General features: G+C 49.6%; 3 protein-coding genes across 4 annotated transcripts; all 3 read right to left on the minus strand.

Moving 5' to 3' along the window:
* Positions 1-1,067: 1,067 nt before the first annotated feature.
* Positions 1,068-7,281, minus strand: LOC1275515 (peroxisomal multifunctional enzyme type 2). Of its 2 annotated transcripts, XM_314766.5 has the most exons (6): positions 7,091-7,281; positions 6,019-6,695; positions 5,429-5,943; positions 4,749-5,346; positions 2,058-2,243; positions 1,068-1,955 (listed from the first exon to the last, which is right to left on the minus strand). In XM_314766.5, the coding sequence occupies exons 2-6, from the start codon at positions 6,674-6,676 to the stop codon at positions 1,738-1,740; spliced, it is 2,175 nt and encodes a 724-aa protein (XP_314766.4). In that variant the 5' UTR covers positions 6,677-6,695; positions 7,091-7,281; the 3' UTR covers positions 1,068-1,737. The 2 variants fall into 2 exon arrangements, with proteins under 2 accessions (XP_314766.4, XP_061513716.1); XM_061657732.1 differs by lacking the exons at positions 4,749-5,346; positions 5,429-5,943; positions 6,019-6,695; positions 7,091-7,281 and adding an exon at positions 2,984-3,163.
* A 755-nt stretch (positions 7,282-8,036) lies between these two features.
* LOC4578126 (glutathione S-transferase C-terminal domain-containing protein homolog) lies at positions 8,037-9,966 on the minus strand. Its single transcript, XM_001237593.3, has one exon. It carries the CDS (start codon positions 9,964-9,966, stop codon positions 8,134-8,136), a length of 1,833 nt encoding a protein of 610 aa, XP_001237594.2. The 3' UTR covers positions 8,037-8,133.
* On the minus strand, positions 9,376-10,844 carry LOC1275517 (protein JTB). The gene is made up of 3 exons (XM_061657742.1): positions 10,630-10,844; positions 10,243-10,476; positions 9,376-10,166 (listed from the first exon to the last, which is right to left on the minus strand). The coding sequence occupies exons 1-3, from the start codon at positions 10,683-10,685 to the stop codon at positions 10,010-10,012; spliced, it is 447 nt and encodes a 148-aa protein (XP_061513726.1). The 5' UTR covers positions 10,686-10,844; the 3' UTR covers positions 9,376-10,009.
* Positions 10,845-11,286: the final 442 nt, after the last annotated feature.

An 11,286-nucleotide genomic window follows, 5' to 3' on the forward strand; every position in this document is an offset into this window, starting at 1 on the left:
CCGTTCAAGCGGCGAGTCTGGGTCGGAATCGTTTATGTTTTCTGGTACCTATTGGAGCTGTTCCGCCTAATTGTACCTTACGGGACGTCCCAAAAACACTCCAGGTCACTTATGGATGGTTTCAACCCGAACGACTCAAACATCACAAACCTCCGGTGTGGCTCTCTGATAGGTTGGTCCTGCCTGAACGGGACAATCCAGCCTTTATAGTCCTTTTAGGCCATCCTTAAGGACAGAGGGCATGGTAGACCCAAATTGAGATGACAATATGATGTGAAAGCGTCCACCGTTAAGATCGGGATAAAGGATTGACAGACGAAAGCGCGAGACTGTGAGCAGTTTCGGTCACTCCTTACCAACAATTGTAACGCGTTGCTGCTTTAACTTTTTGTATGAGAATGTAAAAAAAAAACGGACGTTGGAGGATCCCACGTTCCCGGTGGATGGAGTGGATGGGCGCCCATGGTACTCCAGGACTAAGGGTCTGCGGCAAGTTCAGAAAAGATTAAAACCACTAGTTCGCACTTTTTTTGTTTCATCTAAATTTGCTCACATGAAAACGGATAAAATCGATCGACTTTCGTTCGCGATCAGGCCCATTATGATAATCCTTTATAAAATCCTGTGTTGGACAGGCGAATTCGGAATCTAATTGGAATTTTCCATTTCCCGTTAAGATATAGTTACGGGGCTACTTTATCACATTACTTACTTATCCGGCGCAACAAACTTTATCACCACGGGCTAAAATAAACACTTCCCGTGCAAAAGAGGTTATTTTTTAAATCTCGTTACTCCGTAAAAACAATGATTGGCACGATTTTCCATAACAAATCATTCCGCTGTTCGAAATTAATAACCGTCTAAAGATACCAAAACATCGCATTGAAAGACTTCTCTCCTGTAGTTGAAGCCGAACGCACAAACAAAAGGGAACTAATTAATTCAATTGTAAAATGCAGTTATGTTTCCAAAATACGACCAAACCATTACTATTTCAATCACACCATATTCACGATATCTACTGTCATCTGTTCAGTTGATCGATTGATACTATAATTTCCAAGTTTCTTTTTTTTTTTTTTTGGTACAAATTTTTCATTTTCTTCCATTTTATTGCCCATAACCCCGTCAGTATTGTAGATTTTTGATTTAAACATGCCAAAGCAATCGACACCATACATACACAATACTAGCTCTTCTACCAGTGTAGGTCGTAATAATAACAGCGTAAAGGTACCGCCATACCGCAATTAAGCACACGGAGTAAGGGAGCAACGGATTTAAAACTAGAAACAACATAAAACGGAAACACGAAACATAATAACAATCTTCCACTTTCGCGGCGTAAAAGAAATGCAAATGCCTCTCGCTCTCCTCCTAGCGCTTTCAGCACCGGTTCGAACGGCTTATCAGAGGGCAGATTAAAAAGGAAGAAAAACAAAGGGAACGAACATACAGTAAAATCTTGTCCAGTCATGCTCCCGCGCGCCCATCCGCTAAAACAAACGAACCTAGAGCTTCTCTGCCGGTGATGGTAGTGCTGATTGACTTTATAGACCCCGCGTTGCGTTGTTCGGTGTGGCTTTTAGTGTGGTGGTGATGAGTACTACCCGAAAACTGAATTCTGCTTAACTTTGGAAATGTACGTACGAACTCTGGCTGGCATGCACTTTGCACTTTGTATAAGAATGTTCGTGTGTTCTTCTCCGTCCCGTTTCTCGTCCCCCCGCGCCTTTACAGCTTCGCTTCCGTCTTGAGCAGCGGGGCCAGCTTCTGGGCCAGCATAATGTTGCCGGCAATCTTCAGCTTGCCCTTCATGAACGCGGTCTGGGGCTGCAGTTTGCCGAGCGCCAGCTCGATCATGTCCCCGTCGGCTATCGTCATGGTGGTGTCGGCCTTACCGCCACCCTGTACCGGGCCTTCGTACACCTTCGCGTTCTTCAGGTCGAGCACTGGGGGGGGAGAACACAAACACCAGAGAAAGACGTCGTTAGTATGGGAAAGAGAAGAACGAATGAAAGTGACTGTGTCTGTGCGTCACTCCAATCACTTACCCCACTCCTTGGCCACCTTGCCGCCGCTGGTGATTTTGTACAGGAAGACCGCATTGATGGCCTTCGCCTTGGCCTCGTTCTCGGCCACGCGGTCCTTGATGCCGGCGAACACGGCATCGCTCTGCAGGTCAACGGCGGCAGTCATGTTCGGCTTGATGACGATCTGCTTGAAGTCTACGTACGCACCTGTAGGCGAAAGCGGCGATTAGAGCGAGTGGGTTCCGTTCCTGTCCTCACGAACGTGGCAAGCTGAGTGTGCGCGTTGCGCGGTGCTATGATATCGAACGAACATTGCTTTGCCCGGCTTATCGCACACCTCCTTCGTGTGCATGATAATCGTCGGGCTTTAAGGGGTGTTTGCACTTTTCACTCGCCCCAACGAGGGCGCCCTCCCCTGCTACCCCTGCCCACTGGTCAAAAGTCACCACTTTAAATAAATGCTACATCACTTCAGCGGTTAGTGGTCGCAGTAGGGTGATATGGTTCGACTTTGCTTATCGACATCCAAGCAAGCGTTAGCAAGCGACGAACCTGGAACGTAACCCCGCCTAATCTCAATGATTGCTTTATCGATTTCTCCTGCTCCGGTAAACAACACACGCACAACTTAACTACCCCCTAGAGGGAGATGATGAACCAGTATGTCACCGCATGCCACCCCAAATGAGGGGAGAAAACATACAACCACACGCACACACACTACAACAGTTCATCCCTTTTTTAATCGTGCCCGGCACTTATCAGCCATCCAGCGAAGGGATAAAGGTCAACAATCGTTTACTTGCACAAAACAACCACCCCAGCATTGCCGAAATGTGGAAAAGCGCAAAAAATAGCGTCAAAAGTACACCAATTCAAGTGTCCGGCCATGTAATGTCGCAGGCAAGAAAGCTAGAGAAACGCATAACCCCGTACACGAAACTTACCGGTCAAACCAAAGGCACAATAGTTTTGACGGGGGAAACACTTTGACCCAACGGACTTTGGTTGGCTGCTGCTGCACAGAAGGGCAATAAATTATGCAGAATAAAAACGTTCCAGAAACTACACCTTTTCACCCTTATCGCGGCGTGCAGAGAGAAAAAGGTGGAACCAAATGCCGACCTTTGTTTTGACAGCTGGGTTTCGCCCATGGAAGAAAAAAAAAAAGAATCATTTTCGCCCATTTCGCTCGCTCATCGTGCTGTTTGGGTTGTCACGAAAGTGATGATGGTTTTGTGGCGATAATTATTTTTTTTGAATATTTTAAGGTTCACATTTTTAAATATCAATGGCTTGATATTACCATGCTTATTTGGTATTCATAAACGCCATTCGTTCTTGTAATACTGAAAATCACAGTTAACACCAGTGCTGCAAAATGTCATGAGCATCACGAGATGTTCATCAATGAAAACAATGAACATACCCGTGGTAGCTTGATGTCCATTGCTGATGCTCAATGAAAGTGCGTCAAGACATGCCGAGTGCTTGAGTCAAACGTGAAATACGGACAGACAAGCTGAGCTTAATGCCGGCGAAAGCACAATCATGACTTTTACTGGCTGTGAACAGTGCTCACGTACACAGTTGAGATGATCAATGACGATACTCAAACAGTTGGTTGAACAATCACATGCTTAGTGACATTTTGCTTAACACTAAACTCTTGGTCACTCACTTGGTCATGACATTTTCTGTCGGTGATAATCACAACATTCTTGGAATATACTTGGCGTATGGTCTCAAGCAGCAAAATGAGCATGCTTTCTCGATTTGTCTGGTTAGATGGTCTGTCGGGTCAAACAGAGCGAGGAACCATGCTCATTGTTTCTTGGCATGCACTCGCATGCACCGCATATCTCCCATACCCATCGTAATGATCACCGACACAAAATGTCACGACCAAGTAAATGACCTGGATTTGGTTTTACAAGATGTCACCAAACATGTGACAGTCTCAACAAATGTTTGAGTCTCACATCTGATCATCACAGTAGAGCTCATGACGCTGACATGATTTTGTTTCAGCCGGAATTTCTCATGACTATATCATTGACATTTTACAGAACTGATCACAGTAAAAAAAAAGTCATGACATAGTGACGTTGGTCACAACAATGTCATGAAGCATGCTATGATCACACCAATCGTTTTGAGTATCACCTCTGATTATAACAATCGAGTACATTTATGGATGGATTTTGTTTCAGTAAAATTTTTTTATGGCATTGACAGTGACATTTTGCACCACTGGTTAACGCTAACGACAATTCCGATAAAAAAAATGTTAAGGCACTCAAAAACAACTCAAAATTTAAATATGGGCAATTTGAACAACACAATTTAAATTTAAACATCCCTAAAAAACAAAACCACACACCTTTTTCGATCACTAGTATGAGGTTTTTTGATTGAAAATGCCAAATGCTAGCTTTTTGTAGGCAGCTAAACTATGACGTGCTTTGCGCTAGCGTGCAGGAGAGTAACTATCGTAATTAGACACGGCTGTACACTGCAGTGATCTCTCCACCGGCTTGACTGCAATTAATCCCCTTCCACACAGCCCAACGCTCAGCGCGCAGGTACACTTGCCGTTACACAACATCGTTTACGCACACCACCATTACATACCGTGTCTCCCTCTCTCCATGTCCATTGCGTAAAACAACCGCCAGAAAAGATCGCGATATTAAGCAAGATTCCACTTACCAGATAGCACCTCCGTACTCGTCTCCACCACGACCGTGCGGAAGCAGACCCGGTTGTTCGGCTCCTTCCACATGTCGACGCGCAACGTTTGACCCGGCAGGACCGGTTTGGAGAAGCGCACCTTGGCCGCCCGGAACAGGGTCGGATCGTCACCGCCGAACTGCTTCAGCACCGCCTTCACCGAGACGCCCATCGTGCAGAGCCCGTGCAGGATCGGCACCTTGTAGCCGGCGATGGCCGAAAAGCTCGGATCGATGTGCATCGGGTTCAGATCGCCGGACAGCCGGTACACGGCGGCCTGGTTCTGGTGCGTCGGCACCTCCACGGACGCGTCCGGCGAACGCTTTGGGTTGGGCACGAGCGGTTTCACCTCGGGGCCTGCCTTCGTTTTGCCGTTAAAGTTGCCGGCGCCGACGACAAAGGTGGAGCTCTGGTTGCGGGCAACAAGTGTGCCCTGCTCGTCGTACGAGTCGGACTGCGTGATGACGAGCGCGCCGGACTTTTTGTCCACCACGTCCAGCACGGTCGAGGTGGTCGTTAGGACGCCCTCGGTGGCAGGTGCTTCGAACAGCTCGATGTACTGCTCACCGTGCAGGATCTGGACATTTGGGGGAAGAAAAATCGCTTGTTAGAAAACTATACACTTATTAGGGGACGGTTTCAAGCGCAGACTCCATTACATTAGTAAGATCAAACGTGGTGTGCTTGATGGCGGACGCAGTCAGGCTCGAGCCCATCACGGCGAGCAGCCCGGGCAGGATGAAGAACGTGGGCAGCACGGCAAACTCCGGATTGTTCTCGTACAGGAACTTCAGATCGGTCGGATCGGTAACGGACGCACCGACGCCGAGCGCGTACAGGATCGCATCCTTAAACCCGTACCGGAACGTTTCCGTCACCGAGTTTTCATTGTTCTGGCCGTCGCGCAGCTTCTCCAGCACGCCGACCAGGCTTAGGCTGGCCTCGCCGATCGCGTTCAGACGCTTCGCCTCCGACATGTCCGTCACCCGGTTCCACACCTGCTGCACGTACTCGGGCGAAACGTCCTCGTCGATCGAGGTGCGCAGCACGCAGCCCCTACCCCGCACAAAGTGCACCTTGGTCGCCCAGCCGGCCGCACTTTCGATGATGGCGCCGGTGTCCTCGCACGACTCGTGGCACAGGTACGCCACTACCGGGGCAATCAGCTTTGGCTCTGGAAAGGGGCAACAACACAATAAGACCCGGAAGACGAGAAAATGCAGTTGTTTTTTTTTATGTCACAACTTACTAAGCTCATTGAACAGTATCTCCGGCAGGATGCCCTCCGTCATGCGGGAGGCCGCCGTCGGCACGATCACATTGCACTGGATGTTGTTCTTCGCGCCCTCGATCGCGACCGTGTTCGCCAGCCCGACCAGCCCCAGCTTGGCCGCACTGTAGTTCGCCTGCCCGAAGTTGCCGTACACGCCCGAATTGCTCGACGTCATGATGATGCGGCCATAGTTTTGCTTCTTCATCACCGGCCAGGCCGCGCGCGTCGTCAGGAAGCTGCCCTTCAGGTGCACATCGTGGATCAGGTTCCAGTCCTCGTCCGAGATGCGGGCCAGGCTGCGGTCGCGCAGAATGCCCGCATTGTTCACCAGCACATCGATCCGGCCAAAGTTCTCCAGCGCCGTCTGCACGATCTTGTCGCCCTCGACGACCGAGTTGTAGTCCGGCACGGCGACGCCGCCGGCGGCCCGGATCTCCTCCACCACCTTGTCGGCGGCGTTCGATTTGCCCTGGCCGTGGAAATTGCCCCCCAGGTCGTTCACGACGACCTTTGCACCGCGCGACGCAAACAGCAGCGCGTACTCGCGGCCGAGCCCGGCGCCTGCTCCGGTCACCACCACGACCCGACCATCGTAGCGAAGTTGCTTTGATGCGTTTTCCTTCGGTGCAACCATCGTGTGTTTGTGTTAGTTTCTGCGGAGAAGAAGAATGGACACAAAAATGAGAAGCAAAGCACGAACTTTAGAAAGGGTCAAAGATTCACTTTCGAGCTGGTAGTTCAAATGGCCTGTTGCTTAAAGGCAATCTTGTTGATAAAGTGTATAACAACCAAGAACAATAAATAAGTCGTCCCACTTATCTTAACTGATAACGGTAAGCAACCGACAAGAAAACAACAAACCCTACGCGACGCAGCTCGTATACATTTGCAAGTCATTTAAGGCTCCCTTATATGCTGAAGGGGGCTCATTAAGATGCAGATAGCACCGAGGGAAGAAGATCCACGAAAAAGAGAAATGTGTAAAAGTAATGTCGACGATCTTGCACTACAATTCACCTAAGCGATGTGGGTATGTGTGTATAATTACCGTAAATTATAGACTGTTGTTTAAACTTTTACCACCACAAACTATCTTGTCTGATATTTATCTAATTGTGCTATTTAATAGCTTATTAGTAATTTCACTTTACACAACTAATAACAAACAAAAAACAAAAAACAATACGACGAGTCGCCACAACACGTCCGTACGAAAACAATCGAGAAGCACGAATGAATGGGGAGGGCACGGTAACGCAAGGTTAGCTCACAAACCGTACCCATCCGCCATGTTAGAAAAAGAGATTTAAATTGACGGTTAATCACCGTACCCCGCTGAACATATTTTCGATTCGCTTCTTTTTACTGTTTTAAATACAATCATTGTAACATATGAATCGATTGGTCCGAAACAGTTCTTCTTCTTTTTGACTATTCGCTGTGTTTGTATGTTTTGTTGGAGGCAAATCCACTACCGACTCTGCAGAAGTTCTTCTGGAAGTGCCGAGAGCGCCAGATCCTTTCACACCACCTGTCCAGGCGGCCTACGACACCATAGAGCGGAAGGAGCTATGGGACATCATGCAGCGGTATCACTTCCCTGGGAAGTTGATCCGGCTGTTAGAGGCCACCATGAACGGGGTGCAGTGCAAGGTGAGAGTATCGAACTTACCGTCGAAATCGTTCGAGTCTCACAGGGGTCTGAGGCAAGCTGACGGACTCTCCAGTCTGCTCTTTAACATCGCCTTGGAAGGTGTCATTCGAAGTACGCGGGGCTAGACTGCGACATCCGTGGCACGACCCTCTACCGGTCTCTCCAATTTCTTGGCTTCACGGATGACATCGACATCATCGGCAGGACAACGGCGAAGGTGTGGGGCCCAGAAGTGCCAGTTCAGGATGCTACATTATTTCTCAAATACAACAATTTCAGTAACATCAATACACTGATGTTATGAATTTTCCGTCTATTCTTCTGTATATAGTCATTATTATAGATTTTCTAGCTACATTTCTTCAGCTTTATTGAACCATCGTTCACCGTACATTGCTTTATCAAAGTCGTCTTTTACCCTGCTCCTTAAGTGCATTTCATCTCATATCCCCCTCACCATAGATCCCAACCAGGAGCCGATTTTTGGGCGTACAGCTTTCATCCTTCAGTCGCTTGCGCAACACCTTGTACCCGAGCTCTTCGGCACGTAGCGCCCGGTCCCGGTCGATCACGTCCATGCAGTAGAAACCCTGGTGCGCTTTCGCCACATTCGTCCTGTCGCTGGCCAGATCGTGCGTCTGGTCCGCACAGTGCGCAACGCAGAAGTACTCTTTCAGCGCCAACTCTGACTCCCGAAACAGGCGACTCCTCGGGTACGTCACATGCTCGATATTGTACAGCTTGCCGTAACAGCACGGACAGCTAACAAAGTGTGCCCGGTGGGCGAAGCACTTCTCCAGCACGATATCGGTCGCGACACCACACGCGTGCAGCGAGACGCCGATATCGAACCGGGCGGTAAAGTAGTCCAAATTGCACTGGAAAAACACCACATTGCGAAGGGCAAGCCGTTCCACACGCTCCATCGCCCGCTGCTGCGATTCCTCCTTGTTCTCCAGCAGATAGACGGTGCAGCGAGGCAGCAGATGAGCAAGCAGTATACCGAGGTGTCCCGTGCCGGAGCAAAAGTCCACGATAATCGCACCATCGGTGGCCAGCCGCATTACCTCGTTGACTAAGCTTTCCAGCTGATGGCGCTTGCGCAGTATGCGAGCGGGTGGCAGCTTGCCGCCCTCCGGTCTCGCCTCAACCGGTACCGTGTCCCACTCGAACCGGTTCGTCGCCCAATCGTTCACCGCGCTACCGATGTCGGTGGGGATCCGGTCGACTTTGCACAGAATGTCCAACACCTCGGCCTGGTTCGTTGTCAGCACTTGGTCGCCCTTCAGGTTCAGCTTCTTGGTGTCGGATTTGTACAGGCTGAATTCTTGTGGTATTTCCAGCACCAGCGCATCACAGCCCGCGAATGCAGTCAGTAAGGAACAGTTTTGTGCCGTCGGCAGCACTTCATTGCACACTTGATGGAGCCGCCCTTCGTCGTGCTTAGCAACGCGCTCCATCCATCCCGAAAGGTTAGGCACCTTCGCACGCAGCAAAGCGTTCGTAAGCCGACGCTCAATCAATTCAAAGCAGATGTACAACATTAAATCGGCCAGCGTTTTTTCGTACCCCTCCGCAAACTTGTGGTTGGCGTGAAAGTCAAACTGCTGCTCAGCGCTGGCCAGCTTGCGGTGCTCCTCTTCGGACGAGATGCGCACATTATTCACAAGATTGATCAGTTTGTAAATGTTGTGCGATTTCAGTGGCTGCACAAGATGGCTTTCCAGCTGTCCTATTTCCGCCGGAAGCTGGCTATCGTTGACACCGAGCTTGAGCACCTCCTCCACACACCGCACCATATCAAGCTCGCAGAACTTCGTCCACAGGGAAGCGTCCGCCGGTGCCACGAGCGTATTTCCCTTGAAACCAAGCAATTCGGCGGAACTTTTCGTAGCCGCCACGTGCTGCTTGGTTAGTCGCCGACAAACGCCACACAGTCCGGACACAATCGTATTGATCCGCTCGATAGCGATCGAGGGAAGCTGACAGAACAGAGCCGGATCGTCCGGCAGCGGTGCGGCGTCGGTGAAAAACGCCGACGCTTCCACACTCGAGGTAGGAAGCACAATGCGTAGAACATTGGTGGTCGCTTTGCATTGCACAAAGTGTACCACAACGTCCGTGGGGTTAAGTTCTAGGTAGCGGTACAGCACCAGCACGATGTAGCTTTCGAGCGGAACGTCCAAAGCTCGGACGGAGTGCTGCGCACCGGTCACACACCCACCCTCCGTGCTGGGTAGCAGTCGATAGTACTTAAGGTAAAGCTTCATCGTCAAAGTCGTGTGGTGGAAGCGGGGGTACGTACGCGAACTCCTATGCACCTAGCTCCCGCTGGATCTTCAGCATAGTCCGTCGGTTTAGTGTTTTTTGCCGCAGAAAGGAAACGGCTGCGGAAAGTGTGCCGATGATGGTTAGCGAAATTTGAAACGACCAGTAGTGCCGCTCGTCTAGCCACGCGACCCGATCACAGCTGCACAAAGGGATTGGAAGAACAAAGGGACATGTTTACTGCTTCCTTCTTTCCGCACGTTCTTACCAGTCCTTACCTTCGCGTGACGATTTCTCCGCCGATACACTTCAGCACCTCCTTGTTGTGGGTGTGGACGCAGACGCCCTGGGATTTGCTCGCGATCTCGAACGCGGTGCACGGATGGCAGTCCTTGATCACCTCGTACGTTTCGCGCTGCCAGCAGGTGGAATTATTCTCGATCACAAACTCCTGCCGACGGGAGCCCGCCTTCATCCATTTGGATTCGATGATCAGCACAACTATCGTTAGTCTAGCGGGTTTTGGGGTTGGGCAAACGAAGGGAAAGCGCGAGGATGGATTTGGTGGTTACGAATCGATCCGCCGTCGTGCGTGCTTGCGTGTATGACGAAATATACGCTTGGGTAAATCGGATACGAGGCTCCGTGAAGGTAAACAAACTTACAGTATGAGGCAGCTGATTCCAAACACCATACGCTTTTTGGAGAGGTTCTCTATCATGGTTGTGTTGCGGATGAGTGGAAGGGTAACAAACGGGGCAAGAGATAGGCAAAGTGGCCAATTCTTTACGGCAAAATTCACAACTCCCGAACGGCAGGAATGTGCTCTGCGTGAGCAATGTTTTCCCTTTTCTCCTTTTGGGCTTCTTTCACTCACCTGCTAAAATGACAGAACAGGGAAGGCATGGCAATTAGGCGGCGCTCTATTACACATCGGTAACATAGGTTACTGTACCAGATTTCAATAGGCTGGTGCAGCAATATCACAAAACTGCTGATACATTTACAATTATTTTCGATGAAAGTAGTATTATTTTGGTTGATTAACTATCGTAATATGTTTTTGTTTGCCATTTCAAAGAAGAAGAAACGCTCTGAAATGTGACATGTTCGAGGCGGTAGATCAAGGTGTATGGATATTAGGAGGTGAAGTGCTTCAGAGCAAATTGACATTTCACGACTTGACATAACAATACTGGGGGCTCCGGTATTAAAATCGGGGAGGGCTGGAGGGGGGTATAGAAAATTGTATGCGATTTGACATAACAATACTCAATGATGGCGCCCGGAAAACGCGCTAACAATTCACCTCCTTAATAAAC

Source organism: Anopheles gambiae, chromosome 3 (assembly GCF_943734735.2).
Source record: "Anopheles gambiae chromosome 3, idAnoGambNW_F1_1, whole genome shotgun sequence".
NCBI lineage: Eukaryota > Metazoa > Arthropoda > Insecta > Diptera > Culicidae > Anopheles > Anopheles gambiae.